General features: G+C 30.2%; 1 protein-coding gene across 1 annotated transcript; it reads left to right on the top strand.

The window, feature by feature from the left end:
• Positions 1-1,877: 1,877 nt before the first annotated feature.
• LOC143082629 (bifunctional arginine demethylase and lysyl-hydroxylase JMJD6-A-like) lies at positions 1,878-15,218 on the top strand. The gene is made up of 9 exons (XM_076258414.1): positions 1,878-2,063; positions 3,398-3,609; positions 3,888-4,040; positions 4,350-4,450; positions 5,208-5,303; positions 6,062-6,209; positions 8,848-9,036; positions 9,483-9,646; positions 10,287-15,218. Exons 1-9 carry the CDS (start codon positions 2,009-2,011, stop codon positions 10,438-10,440), a joined length of 1,272 nt encoding a protein of 423 aa, XP_076114529.1. The 5' UTR covers positions 1,878-2,008; the 3' UTR covers positions 10,441-15,218.
• The last annotated feature ends 694 nt before the right edge of the window (positions 15,219-15,912 follow it).

The raw sequence follows: 15,912 nt of genomic DNA, 5'->3' as shown, positions 1-15,912 counted from the left end.
CTGTGGTATGATGTCCGAAGGTCCAACTTGAAAATCTAAAAAGGAATGTCCCTGTGCTTATCTTACGCAATTTGGTTGGTGATTGGAAGGTTGGAGCGGTGTTTAACGTCCAGTGGCAAATATCAAACGGATATCAGGTGGCCGAGAACATAATAATGTGATATGAAATTGGCCCTGTTTTGGACTAGACCAATTTGCAGGTGCGTATCCAGGAGTTTGAAAAGGGGGCCCCTAGTTAGCAAGCGTGTAGACAGATGCTTGTAAAAAGTATATTATAGAGAATACTACATTGATAAATCCGTATATATATCAACAGTAGGCTATTTTTCAAATATATTCAAAACTACTGTATTTACTACTAAATATATGATACTAGTAAATGCATGTATCATCATGGCATTGCACGGCTACGGTTACATATCAACGTAAAAGCCATTGCAGTCAAGTCCCTATGATGTAACTGATTGACGTCCAGTGCCTTATCATATATTTGGCTATGTAAAGGGGCTGGCCCCTGCCCCGTTATGATCCACTTCTGAACTGAGACATATGTTATGAATACAAAATACAAACACAAAAAATAGACACATACTAAACATTCACAAAAACATAATACATGTAAATAAGTATGTATGCAAATTAATAATCATATAATATATATAAATGTTATATTGACACTAGCATATAAATGTTATTATAATAATATTGATTTTAGCATATAAATGTTAAATAGGCAAAATCAATAACATGAATTAATAAGTTACAGCACTGTTAAAAGCACAGCTTTAAGATAAAACAGAAACACATATCAATAGATAAATGGACAAATGGTCATGAGAAGCATGTATAGCAGTGCCATGACCTGCCACTTTATTGAATGAAGTTATTAGAATTTTTAATTGTAGAAAAGGCGTTTCTTTTCTATGGTGGTTCATGTTTCTCGAAGTAATGTCATGCACGGAAGGTACCGACTTATAATCTATTACCCTCAAGTAGAAGCAGACGTCCCTAAAGTGTTGTTTTCAAACACCAACTCACCAGTTTTCCTGTCGCCGAATTTTAGACTTTAAATGCAAGTTTCAAGATAAAGATAGTCAATTATGTGAGAGAGAAAAAAAAGTATCCTGGTTAACAAGTCAACTGTTATCAAAGGAATCCATTTTAACTGACTACTGAGTCTCAGGTTGAATCACAATAAGTCGCAGCATCATTATCAAAGCAAACGTGCAATGACCAAATTGGGTTTAGAGAATTTGTAAGTTCAAATTGGATGTGGTTGCTAATCATCATGAGCCTCTGAGAATGCTGAACGCCTCTTATATAATTTGAGATAAGGTCATGAAAAGTATTGACATAACACTTTTAAGGGAGCAGCCATTTAACTTCAAAAAAGTGGTTACGAATTTTTGTTTTAGGCAAAATAAAATTTCTTGTGTCGAACATTTTCAGTTTTTTTTTTTTTTTTTAAATCAAATTATCAATCAAAACTTTTTTATTTCACTAAAAGGTATGGTCAGGGAAAGTCTTCATTCAGAATATATATTTTTATTATTATAGTTTGTACCTATAACTAGTATACTAGTATAATAGTCCCAGTTTGTACATACAAATTTCACTATATAAATCAGTGACTTGGCCCAATAGAAAAAAAATAATATACGGGTTTTAGTCTATTTCCGTCACCTATATTGTTTTATACTTATATTTTTTTTTTAAAGAAAACGAAATCAAAGTAATTCTAAACACAATAAGAAAAGATAAAAGAAACGAGACACTATTGAATTATTAATGGTAAGTTTTTAAATTTTTGCCCAACTTATATGTAATAGAAGTTTTTCATACTTTTTTTTTTTTATGAAATTCGCCTCTTGTATAAATCTGAATTTTACAATGATCGTAGAAGTTTACAATTTTGGTTTCATAAACAAATAAAACCGATTCAAATCCTATTTAACAGTTAGATTTGATAAGTTGATAACCCTAACTGTATACAGTGCAAGAGGTCTGCATGGACCACCGAACAAGGAAAAGAATCCGGGAGGCAAAATCGAAGGCAAGACCAGGTAAGACCTGTAGCCATGAGTTGGTTGGGTTCAGTCACGTTCTTAGTTTTAAGCTGTTAAGGTTATTTCATCAATAAGGCCTTAGGGTTAATAGGAGGCAGGTGTTACCTGATAGAGAAGATGAACTATGTTATATAAGCTTTTTAATGAGTCATATTTATCTATTTTTATTAAAATCAAAATTAATAAAATCAATAAGAATCGTCCTTATACTGTTGTAGCTATGCCTATGCCTTAAAAAAATCATGATACACAGACTTGTTTTTACTTAGAGTAAATTTTGAGTCGAAAGCAGCCATTTTTGCCAATAAGGCCCAGTTTACATGAATCTTAATCCTCAATCCTTTATCCTTACGCATTTGTTTTATGACATCCATACATTATCTATGTTATTTAGACAAAGAAATTCATGAACTTCACTGTTAATTTAGATAATGTTATTATAGATCTTTCTTCTGGAAAGACCTTTTGATTGCGTTGTGATTATTTTTATGCCCTTGTCATAGGGGAGGGGGGCATTAAGCTTTTCATTCATTGGTATGTCACGAAATTGGTTTGTCTCAACCAAATTTAATATGAGGCAGGCATTACCTGTAAATAGGGACGAAGTCTGTATGAATTATTTTTTTGTAACTTAAATATGTGTTAAAAAATAAAGAAACGGAAATACCGTAACGTTTCCGATATTGGTTCTGTTGTTTGGGATTTTAGTTGTGACGTCATATGCAATGTAAACAAAGAAACGCTATCATCAGGTAACGTTTTTTCATATCAAGGAATTATTAAAAATGAAATCGGTATTGAGTTCCTTCCTATTTTATACTAGACTGATAAATATATATTTTACTCAAAGTTTCATACAAACGAGACCAGAAAAAGGAAGTACATTGTAGATTTCTGCGCAGATGCAGGAATTCAAAACATGACATAAAAAAAATTGAACGATTTTGAGTTCATTAGTACAATGAAAATTTCGGGAAAATTTTCCCGATTTTTTTTTTCTTTTATTGATTTTTCTACTGTTATTGGGGACAATATTATATGACTTGAAATGTTATGAAAGTCAGAAACTTATACACAATGCTTATTACCACAACATAGATGAAGTTTGAATTTGGGTGGAAACACTTCAACCTTTCTAGCGCTATGTCCTTTTACAAATGGAAAAATTGCTGAATTTTTTATTTCCTTTCTCTAACTTAAGTTTTCCTAGGCCAAATGATACGAATCTTACACTATTTTTTATTTCATTTTGTTGGGTTATGTCTCATATATGTTTACGCCACATCTCCTTCATTTATATGTATTAATGTTATCACCTCTTGCTATTTCAGAACTAGAAACAGAGATAAATGGATGGCACAGATTTAATTATGCCAATACATTTGATTGTGGACTACATACAGTGTGTGACAATGTAGATAGAATTGATGCACGGTTTGTGTCTATAGAGGAGTTCAGAGAAAGATACGAGAAAACATACACTCCTTGTGTAATTGCCAATGACCAGTTAGAATGGCCAGCTACAAAAAAGTGGTCAACACATGTAAGTCTTTACTTAACTGGCACCAGCTGCAATAAAATGGATACCACAAGTCTTCATTATCTGACAACACATACATGTCTTTAACAATAGATAATTGTCTATATAAGATTGGAGGCTCTCAATAGCATGAATAGTCCTGTGTCTTAGTTAGTTATTGGTATATATTTAGAAGAAACTATCAAAGACATAATAAACAAAATTTATGCGTAGAATTTTAAAACTTACTAAAAGCAGTGTATTTATTTAAAAATTTTAAATAATATAAAACCCTTTTTCAGAGATTATCAAAGAAGTTCAGAAATCAAAGATTCAAATGTGGTGAAGATGATGATGGATATTCTGTCAAACTAAAGATGAAATACTTTGCAGAGTATATGCATGATAATACAGATGACAGTCCACTGTATATATTTGACAGTGGATATGGAGAGGTACAAAATATTCACACCCTTTATGTGTAACTTTGAAAGTATTCATATTTATGGCATCAGAATACCAGATAAAAAAACACTCATTTATACTATTTAATATGAAATTGCTTTGAAATTTTTATGTTTATCATATCTGGTGTGTCTAAGAATCAAATTTAACCTCTTTTTAAAACTTATTTGTAGACCAAAAGTAAAATAAATTATATTAAATACCTACAAATAACTTGTCAAAGGTCTTTGGGTCGCTTAAATGGAAAATTTCATATGATGAATATTTGAATGATAGAAGTAAATAATTGATTTTTTTAGCATCCTAAGAGAAAAAGACTACTTGGAGATTATGATGTTCCAAAGTATTTTAAAGATGACTTGTTTAGTTATTCTGGTGAAGGTAGAAGACCTCCTTACAGGTAAATTTACAACTAGTCATGACAAGTCCACCTCCATACAGTTAAATTTATAACTTGCCTTGACAATAAAATTGAGAATGAAAATGAGTCAACAACCTTGACGAAAGAGTAAAAAAACAGCCAAAAGTCACCAATGGGTCTTAAACACAGCAAGAAAATCCTTCAAGGGATCAGCTGAAGCCTGCACTGTTCCCTAAAACAAAAATGTGTACTTGTTCAGTTGAAATGGACGTCATTCTAAACTCCTAAACACATCAATGAACTACAATAAAAAAACACCATACAAGACCTATAACAAAGGTAAGAGTTAAACATGCTTATTCCATTTCCATACAGGTAAAACAAGATCAATAAATAAGTCACATAGCTGATATTGTCAGTCCATTCCTTTAAGGAGTGACAATTATTTTGTCACATTTGTTTGTCCTACTGGGAAAAAAATATAGTAGAGAAAAGCTGTAAACAACCGAAAAGATCAGCAAAAAAGATAAGTTTAGTTGTGAATTATAATGTCAGAGAATTCCCATTGTTGAAGATGCACATATATATTCAGGTGAGTGATGCAGGGTCTTCATAGCCTCTTATTTTAGAACTTATGCATGGTTATTTATTATCAATAAATTACAGAACCTAACTTTGTATTATGTATTGAATTTTTTTTCTCTGAATCTACTTTTTGACTAATGGTCGGACAAATGAAAAATAGAAATAAAACATTTTTACAATTCTAATCTGGTTATAAATCCTTTTTCATCAGGTGGTTTGTTATGGGACCAGCAAGGTCTGGTACTGGTATTCATATAGACCCTTTAGGAACCAGTGCCTGGAATGCTTTAGTCAAAGGATATAAAAGGTAAAATCTCCAGTAATCTTTACTTGTATCAAAACACCCAATCATATTTTTTATTGCATGTACATTAATCATTATTATACCCTCAGTTTTATAAAGCAGGGACATATATAGTCATGGAGTAGTCCAGTTAAAGAGGAACAAAACATTTCATATAACAAATAATTATTAATGTATTGTTTATGGCAAGAAAAGTTATGAATGCAAGCAGATATGTAAATTACATATGAAAGAATATTTTTGTTAAAGCAGCGGAATAAAACATTCATTTCCCTTGGCTCAGAGAAAGTAAAATAACAAAAATACTGAATTGTGAAGAAAAATCAAAACATAAAGTTTCTAATCAGATGGCAAAATCAAGCTGTAACACATTAAACAAATGATTAACAACTATCACATTCCTGAATTGGTACAGACATTATCCTATGTAGAAAATGTTGGATTGAACCTGGTTTTATAGCTAGCTAAACCTCTCATCTGTATTGAAGTTTACATTCTCCCTTCACCAGAATAACTAAACAAATCTTCAGGGAGATATGAAGATTTGTTAAGCCTTGAAAAGTCATATATTTCTGAGGGTATACTCTAAGAAATTTGTATTTTCTTGAGTTAAAAATCTTCAGATTTCCCCGTAGAAAGGGACATAAATGTATAATGGAGTTTTACATTTAAATTTTTTGAGAGTCTGAAAATATAGATGAAGTCTGTTGCATTTTAGTTTAAATTCAAATAACAATAAAATTGAAGTGCTTTGTTTTCAGATGGTGTTTATTACCCACCAATACCCCAAAGTACATGTTAAAAGCCAAGAGAGAGGAAGGAGGGAAACAGAGAGATGAAGCTGTGTCATGGTTTACTTATGTCTATCCTAAAATTAAATCTCCATCTTGGCCTAAAGAATTTGCTCCAGTAAGTGAAATATTAAACCTTCATGCTAGTGTTAAAAGATTATACCAAGCTATATACTGTGGATTAACAAAAAAATGTATTGGTAGAAGCAAGGCTCAAGTTCAATCCTTCATATAGTTGTTGAATTGTAAACATTAGTTTGATGTAATAGTTTTTAATGAAAGTGAAATGTGTGAAATATTTTATATGAATTACATATGGTATGATTGCCAATGAGACAACTATCCACTAAAATTCAAATGAAGTGGATGTAAGTAATATTATATAATATTGGCAACAAAATGGCCTTCAACAATGAGAAAAATCTGTACCATATGGTCGGCTATAAAAATCCTGACATGAAAAAAATGAAACTATTTAATTTGGAAAATTAACCACCTAATTTATAACAAAACATATATTTATAGGACTTTTTTGTATATGTTAGCGGCAATAAGTGAAATTAGGCATTAAGCTTAAATCCTAGGCAATAAGCTAACGCCTAGGCATTAAGTTATTGCCTGAAATTTTCAGGCATTAAGCTTATTTCCTGAAATCTGATGATGATTATTCAACCTATTGCCGAACATAGTTTTAGGCAATAAGGGAACTCTGGAATTTATGTATATTCTGTGATTTATTCTTTATATAAAATAGTTTTTTTCATTATACTCCTAATATTACATGTAATATTATACATTCATTAGACAGATCTTCAAATTTTATTTAGTAATTTTAATAGTTTAAAAAAAAAAACAGAATTAAGAATGTATTCTTCTGATATTTCAGTCTCGTTGAAACCTCGTAATGGAATTATTTCCAAAACATGTGATACTAGTGGAAAATATCAATTAATTTAAAAAAAAATGTAATAATCAAACTTAATTCTGTGAAAAATTGTATATAAAATTTTCAAATTTCATTATCAATCAAGTCAGTATGTTTAGCCAAAATTTTGAGAAAACGGGTAAAGGGTACAAACAATGATTCTACCAGAAACATGAACAAAAGTACATCCCATATCACTTTTTTCTTTTCAAAAATTCTTAGATATGGAATCAATCATGTATAACAAAGAAGCTGAAACTATATGCATTAAGTGCTAAAAAAATCTCTAATTTACAAAATTAATTGATAGCATGGGAAATTTGACACGAAAAGCCTCAAAATATGATAAAACTTTCTTATATTAACACCTATAGTTTTCTTAAATGTATTCAGATTGGTCCACTTCATCTTCATTGAAAAAAATGAAGAAAAAAATGTTGCACTGTGAATTTTTCACGATATAAGACCAAGAATAGGGAAAAACTTGATGAAAATGGGAAAATCATCAAAATTGGGTACTTTCAAAGGGCCGTAGCAAAAAAAGGAGTGCACCACCATAAGATTTTTTCTACACCAATTATTTTTTACAGTCATATAAATCCCCAAATCAGGTTAAGAAAAAAGTTTAATTCAAGAAGTGTTTGGCTAAATTAAAAAAGTTTTTAAAAAAGTGATTGTATCAAAAAAAGGGGGTGGGTGGGGGAGATTCTGTAAAATAGCTAATATATTTTTTTGAAATTTTCTACCGTTCACTAGTTGAGCTGCTTTGAACTGATAAAAAGTAAACATTATTAAGATATGATTTTTTGCTCACACCATTTTCCAATTTTTTTAATTGGATAAGTAAATCTTCTTTGTTAACAGTTCCACAACTTGTGATAACAAATGATTTTAACACAAATTTGTATCTAGTTTTCTTTTTTTCTAAAGTATTATTTGATGAGTTTTGATATAAATAACATATATTTTAAAAGTGATTTTAATCCAGTAGATTACATTTTAAACTTCAGTTCTTATAATGTTATTTAAATGAACAAATTTCTTTTATTTACTCGCATTTATATTTTAGGCATTAAGCTTAAAGCCTGCACACAATTTTCAGGATTTAAGCTTAAATCCTAGGATTTAAGACTAATGTCTAACATTATTCAGGCAACAGACCTACTGCCTAGGCGTTAGCTTATTGCCTAGGATTTAAGCTAAATGCCTAATTTCACTTATTGCCGCTAACATATATAAGACTATTTGTTTGAATTAAAGTTTCAAGTACCTTTATAAAATTTCTCTCATTGCGAAAGGAATTGTTCCAAAAGTTAGGGATTACCTCTCTCTTTCAATCACAAGTAATAATTTACGTAATCTCTGCTTAAATTTTTTTATCATAGAATTTTATGAAAAATCATGATTTCTCAAGATGGTCACAATTTTCTAATATCTCAGAAATATGATAGTCATTTAACTCTAAATTAAAGATAAGTTTAAATAATTTAATTTTGGATGTAACGTGTCTTCTGGTTGGCTGACGTTATTTTGTTATGAGCCCATAGACATAATTTAGTCATGTGACCTTGACGTCATCAACGTTTTTTCATGGTTTTCTACAGTTTAAAATTGAATTTAGAATTAAATATAAGAAATGACTGTAATATTTTTTCTGTCTATTCGAAATAACATAAAAAATGTGGTGCAAGCTGTTAAATAATCCGCTACGCGCTTTATTCAGTGTGCACCAAATTTTTTATGTTATTTCTTCATAGACAGAAAAAATATTACAGTCATTTCTTCAATAAATTTTAGATAATCATGTCGAGTATATTTGTGACTTTTTCAGTTGGAGATTCTCCAGGGACCAGGAGAAACAGTATTTGTACCAGGTGGTTGGTGGCATGTTGTTGTTAATTTAGAGGATACAATAGCTGTTACACAGAACTTTTGTAGTGTTGTTAACTTTCCAATTGTGTGGCATAAAACTGTTCGTGGTCGTCCAAAGTTGTCAAAGAAGTGGTACAAAACATTAAAGGTATAATTACTTGATAGCAAATTTATTTATTATTTGTTTCATTTAACAAATGAATCATTCATTTTACAATGACTGAACTGTTGTTTTCCTTTGCACAACCTATAGTTCATTAAAAATTAGAATAAAAATTATAAAAGGAACTATTCAAAACTGAAAAGGGAATACATGTACATTTATCAAGATATTTGTTAAACACTTTTAACTATTGAAAATCACTACACATTTTACAGGGACTATAATCATAATACACTACGTTTATGTTGTATAGATGCAGTTGTGGTGCTTTTAATATATATTTTTCTCTCTAAATGTATAAGATTTTTGCTCATACACCCATACTAATAATATGAAAGGTTCTTTAGAAATAAAAAAAAATAATGATGGAAGTACAACACCCAAGCCATGTTCCTAAATACAATCCAAGGTACTATTTCTGTTTATTACAGAGGGAAAGACCTGAGGTAGCTGAAGTAGCAGACAAAGTAGATCTGAAACAACCAACAGGATTCAATTCTGATAGCTCAAGTTCTGGATCCTCAAGTTCTAGCTCTAGTGAATGTAGTACATGTGAAAGTTCTGATGATGAAACACAATCAAAATCAAGGAAAAGGTAAACAATACCTTTTTGATGATTGATAAAAAATTACTATATACATTTAATAGATATAGGAAGATGTGGTGTGAGTGCCAATGAGACAACTCTCCATACAAATAACAATTTAAAAAGTAAACCATTATAGGTTAAAGTACGGCCTTCAACACGGAGCCTTGGCTCACACTGAACAACAAGCTATAAAGGGCCCCAAAATTACTAGTGTAAAACCATTCAAACGGGAAAACCAACGGTCTAATCTATATAAACAAAACGAGAAACGAGAAACACGTATATATTACATAAACAAACGACAACTACTGTACATCAGATTCCTGACTTAGGACAGGTGCAAACATTTGCAGCGGGATTAAACGTTTTAATGGTATCTAGATAAGCGCACTCAATAAATATAAATTTTATTTAAAGAAGGACACAACATTCTAATAGGAAACTAAAAAAATCAAGTCTCATTTTGCTATTCAATACTCAGAACAATACTTGAGTACTTGCTAAAATTCCTAGTGTAAATGAAACAGCCCTTGTCTCATTGGTACTCAAACCACATCTTCCTATATCTACTAAATTTAATGTAATGAAACTTCCGTTCAAGTTGAATTACATAATTTTCACTTATTCATTGCTTATTTTTTTATAGGAAAAGAACTGTAAGTAATAGGTCCCGATCAATCACACCTAATGGAACAGTTCATGACTCGCTACGTCGAAGGAGATCTTACTCATCAGATAGCAGTGGAGGCAGTAAAACCACAGGCAGGAGCATCTCAAGTACACCAAAGAATTGTAGATAACAAAGATACAGTAATAATGTACACAACTTTATTTATTTTTGTATCAAGAGTTAGTCAAATTAACATCAGAAAGGGTTTAAAATATTGTAATAAACTCCATTGCTCTCAGCTGTTTCAAAGGGAAATGTACATGTTGACATCAATTGTATATTGAAAGACATTCAAAACCATAGAAGATATGTTTCATAATGTTTTAAAATTTGTTGTCCTTTTCAACCAATGAATGAGTAATGAAAGTGTCATGAATGGGTATTTAGCAATCAAAATACTGTGGATTCATTATTATTTGTAAGGTTTCGTGGGTACAGGTGAACCATAAATTTAAATGTTCAACCAAAAAAAAATTTCCATAAAGTTGTAGCCAGACTTTGGCAGAACTTCAAAATCACATATCCATGAAAATGCTTGGTTTCTGTAATCCACGAAAGTTGGTACCCACAAAAATAAATAAATCCACAGTACAATTGATTTTATGCATTGAGACACAATTGGGGATAGAAAATTAAATTTGCATTCTTAAAGGTTTTTTTTTCACAGCTCTCTTGTTGGATGTTTGTAAGACTAAAATAATTTGTTGTTATTATCTACCATCAAAACTCCCTGATGCTGTATAACAAGTTGTAATAGAGATAACCTCATTTATTTTGTTTTACAGCTCTTCTATAAAAGCATGCAAAGCAAACCTTTGATCAACTTGCTTGCTATGTTTGATTGGATGTTTGTAAACAACAGGTTGGTAGTCTGTTTCAGTCTGTTTACCATATACTCGAATTCGTTTAGACAATAAACATTAACTTCATTTCATGTCAATTTTTATTGTCTAATCAAATCCAAGTATATATAAAACAAACTGAAACTCCACCTACCTATTGTTTTCAAACATCTAAGCAAACATAGCAAGCAAGTTGATCAAAGTTTTGTTTTGCATTCTTTAATAGAAGAGCTGTAATAGTTCTCAAGAGAAGGATCTTTGAGATTACTTTTTATTTTTTGTGTAAGCTTTTTTTTTTTTAAATAACTGTGTGAAAATGTTGAAACTGATTATGTTTGAATATTTCATCTAATTATGTTACATGCACTGTTGATAATTATGTTGGCATAGAGACTATTTTTAAATCAGTTTTGAAGCATCTTTCAGGTCACACATAAATATTTTTCAAGGTCATTAACCCTCCCATGCAGTATTCTTTCTTCAACTTCATATTTTCTTTAATTTTAAAAAAACTTCAATCTCATTAACAATTTTAGAGGGATAACAAACATTAAGCATATTTGTATAAATATGGAAAAGAATGCCATTGCCTAAATTTCCAGAAAAAGATTGTTTTAGGAAGCCTTAATATAGTTTCAAGCAGAGAGGTTTTGTACAAAATATATTGTCAACATTGGTATTTTCTAGTTTACAATATGTTATTTCAAAATAAATTCATATTACCTTGATAGTTCTTATGTACATAAAAGTTGTTAGCTTTTGTTCTGTAGGAAGTTTTATTGCAAGATTAATATTTATGGCGTGTGATTGACATTCAAAGAAGTATTTTATACTTTTGATAGGGCATAGATTTTACATTTAAGAAATATAGTGCTGTCCAATATTGTATTTTCAAAATCTAAAGCATTCAGTAATATTTCCAGCATTATGATTGGTCGCTTGAACAATAGATGTTTAGCCAATAGGGTAACATTAATTTGATTATGGTTTATAAATAATTGAACTCTGTCTGCTCATAGTCCTTTAGTTGCTGAAAAAAAGAAATTTCTTCAAATGATATCTAATATTTTGTACCAACAATAAAGAGGTAAAATAACACATGAGTTGCACAATTATTTTACTATCAAATTTTCACGTTGACAAAAACTCGTTTTTACCCATCACTTACCCACTATTTTAACAAAAGATACAGTCATATTCCTGTAAGAATAAGAATTACTGACATGAGGAGTTTAAATTGACCTTACATAGGCCTTGCTTGGTCATTAGTGATATCTTATCACCATAAAATCACATAATTATCCACTAAAGACTTAAATTATATAATGTCATCAAATCATCAATTTCAGTTTTCTAACTTTATACTGCTCATCTTTGAAAGTAATTATTACAAAAAATGATGTAAAAATAAAAAATATTGAATCTGTAAATAAAAAAAGACGAGAATACTATTCATTTGTATATAATTATACAACAGTGAAAATACTGAATCTCTGCTTTAATGGATTTCTCCAGTGCTAGTGGTGTGCTGGAATTTTAATCTAAACATTTCAAGAACAAAATGTTTTTGCTAGGTATTGATTTAAAAAGTGCACAATTAAAATTGCAAAACTTACACAGTTACTGGTAAAAACTAAAAATTTCTTATTCATTATACTTTTTGAAATGGTCATCTTTTACCCAACATTAAACCATGCAAACATATCAATAATGACGACTTGTTAATATTGTAAATAAAACATAGAATAAACAGAAAATTGTACAGCTATTTTATATCATGTCCCATATTAACTTCATCCAAATCTCATTTTACCAACAAAAAAAAACTTTTACAGTTAAAATAATAAAGCATGCAAACCAAGAGTTTATATGCCCTTGCTTGCAAACTTTGTTTGGTTGTTTGCTCAGACATTGTAATTAAGATTGACACCTAAATGTTTACTATATACAAAGAGACCAAAGAGACCTCAGACACAACTGTCAAGTTGATATATGATGTAATATGGAAAAGCCAGAACCTGTTTATTTTCTATTTTTTTATTAATCAAAATGTCAAATTTTAACCATCACATCATGATATTGATAAATTTGACTAATTTTTTACTCATTTGCATTGAATTTTTCATACTCTTCATAACTCATTTGTTGTCATAAAATTGAGAATGGAAATTTTGGAATTTTCTTTTGAGATTGTTCTAATGTCATCAAATACATTCCCATATAATACTTTCTATAACCCAGCAATAGGAATACAATATAAATATGATAAGTTTTAAAACTTTATTATCTTTTTGGTAAGGATCACTTAGAGCCTTGACCTTATTAACTTTTTGGTAGGGCCTTGACCTTATTAACTTTTTGGTAGGGCCTTGACCTTATTAACTTTTTGGTAGGGCCTTGACTTTATTAATTTTTTGGTAGGGCCTTGACCTTATTAACTTTTTGGTAGAGTCTTGGTCTTACTAACTTTTTGGTAGGACTTTGGCTTTACTATTAAATATGTCCATGTCTTATTTTAAAAACATTAACCCGAATTATAGACATAGGCTAAGCAATGAATTGTTAAAGATCTGGCATAGGTGCTTATTTTTTTCCATAAACATTTAAAAACAGGACCAGTGATAACTACTGAAAAAATTGATAAGTGCCTTTATAAAAACAATGTTAATTCTGATGCAGACTTCTTATCAAACATATTGTGAATTTTGTATTATAATGAATGGTCTTGATTACATAATAAATCCTGTTTTCAATAGCTAAATCATGTACAAGCTGAACTATTTTTATACTGCTACAAGTGTAGTCAGATTGTATTTACCAGACTTTTTGTACATATTATTGACAGTAACTGATTGTATGTTAATGTAAACCAAGAGCACCTGTTTGTGTTTCTATTTCATGTGTAGGAGTTCACATCTTTTAGATTAATTTGGACTTGGCTAGACACAGAATAGAAAAATTTACCTGTATCTATACATCATACAAATTAAGTGTGTATTCTAAGACAATGTATGATTATTCTGTATATCATGTGTCTCCTTGTCTGTTTTCCTATAGAATGTAAGGTCTGCAAAATCTGTCACAAATAATTTTTAGTCTTTTACAATTCATCTAACTAATTGTCATCTAAGGTCACAAATGTTTTGCACATTGTGATAATTAAACTGTATTTCAAAATATGACATTTTTTTTAAGCTGTTCTCTAAATAATGACTATGATCACAAAACTTGGTCTTTGCAAAATGATGTATTAGATTTTTTGGGTGTGGTTGCATACAAAATACAAAGTGCCTCTGATATTCACCTTAAATGACCTAGTTTACCCCTCTCACCATACCCCAAAGATACAGGTTATTGTGGCAATTCATTTGTTCATTTGCCGATCACAGTTTGTGTCAGTAATTCTTTAAACCTGTAATTTGGGTTCAACAATAATGTTGAAATATTTTGAATTTTGAATCATTAATGCATAGAACATTTACTATTAAAAATTATTTAACTGGGTTTCTAATGGAATGGATTTGTATGGCTAATGAACAGTCATTTGGGTCAATGGCTCTAGTTTTGTCCATGCAAAAACTTATGAACTGTTCAATCAATGGTTTTAAAATTTCATTTTAAAAGTTGTAACTGATGACACAAATGGAGGGAAAATTCAATGTGGCCATTTTCACTTTTAATGTTCAGAAATAATGGTCCTTAATTAAAATAATTTGAAAATGGCATTTATAAATTTATGTAATACAAACATTTTGACGGTTACTGTAACTTGTTTTGGTATCTTTAAGTATAACATTGACTTTATCGTGAATTTTCAAATGAAGGGGGAGGGGTAATGGTATGTTAGTACATTTGAAATTATGGCACCACATCTTCAACTTCAATATGCATACACATTGTATTATGGTAAAGATTATCATAAAATACCATGCACAAAAACTTAGACTACTTTTACTGTGTAACAGAAGTCTCAATTAAAACATGTAAATTTCTTGTATAGATGCAAGTTTCCTTAATTGTTAGGAGAGTTATAAATTATGTTATATATTAAAATTGATAACTTTTATATTTCTGTATTTGTTTTTTTTTCAACTGCCTATCATTAAGTACTGAAATAACTTAGTTGTTGATCAATTTTCCCTCAGCATTTGGAGCCTTTAAATGATCTAATTGGATGCTGTTTGTTGCTGGACAAGTGATATCCTGTATATAGCTATAATACTGTACAAATGATGCTTTATTACAAATCAGCTGTTCTGGAAAAAATACTTAACCTGCCTTTTTTAGCACCAAATTCTATTTATTTATAAGCAAAGAATCCATTTTGGTTGCTAGATTTTATAGATTCTCAAACCAAACAATCATGGAATGTGCACAATGTATGCATTCAAACATTTTTGGCTTCATCCTTCATGTTTTTCTTTTCTATGCTTGTGGTTAATGCTATAAAATTATCTATTACTTTAATATAATTGTTTCAAACAAACCTTTGTCATTATATATATTCTTCCCATGTGGGTAATCAAAGAATTTGTGACAGAGCTGTGCCATGTTCTCATAAATGTTTTTATGCCTGCCCCACCTATTATAGTAGAGGGGCATTATGTTTTCTGGTCTGTGCGTCCGTTCGTTCGTCCGTCCATCTGTCCTGCTTCAGGTTAAAGTTTTTGGTCAAGGTAGTTTTTGATGAAGCTGAAGTCCAATCAACTTGAAACTTAGTACACATGTGTCTTATGATATGATCTTTCTAATTTTAAAGC

This window comes from Mytilus galloprovincialis, chromosome 7, assembly GCF_965363235.1.
Source record: "Mytilus galloprovincialis chromosome 7, xbMytGall1.hap1.1, whole genome shotgun sequence".
Classification (NCBI taxonomy): domain Eukaryota; kingdom Metazoa; phylum Mollusca; class Bivalvia; order Mytilida; family Mytilidae; genus Mytilus; species Mytilus galloprovincialis.
This window is presented reverse-complemented; position numbering and strand designations above follow the sequence as displayed.

Excerpts from the sequence above, each read along its gene's own strand:
- LOC143082629 (XM_076258414.1), top strand. The coding sequence starts at position 2,009 with ATGGACCACCGAACAAGGAAAAGAATCCGGGAGGCAAAATCGAAGGCA. Across the intron at positions 4,041-4,349 it reads TTGACAGTGGATATGGAGAG|CATCCTAAGAGAAAAAGACT; the intron begins GTACAAAATATT and ends TGATTTTTTTAG. Across the intron at positions 9,037-9,482 it reads AGTGGTACAAAACATTAAAG|AGGGAAAGACCTGAGGTAGC; the intron begins GTATAATTACTT and ends TGTTTATTACAG.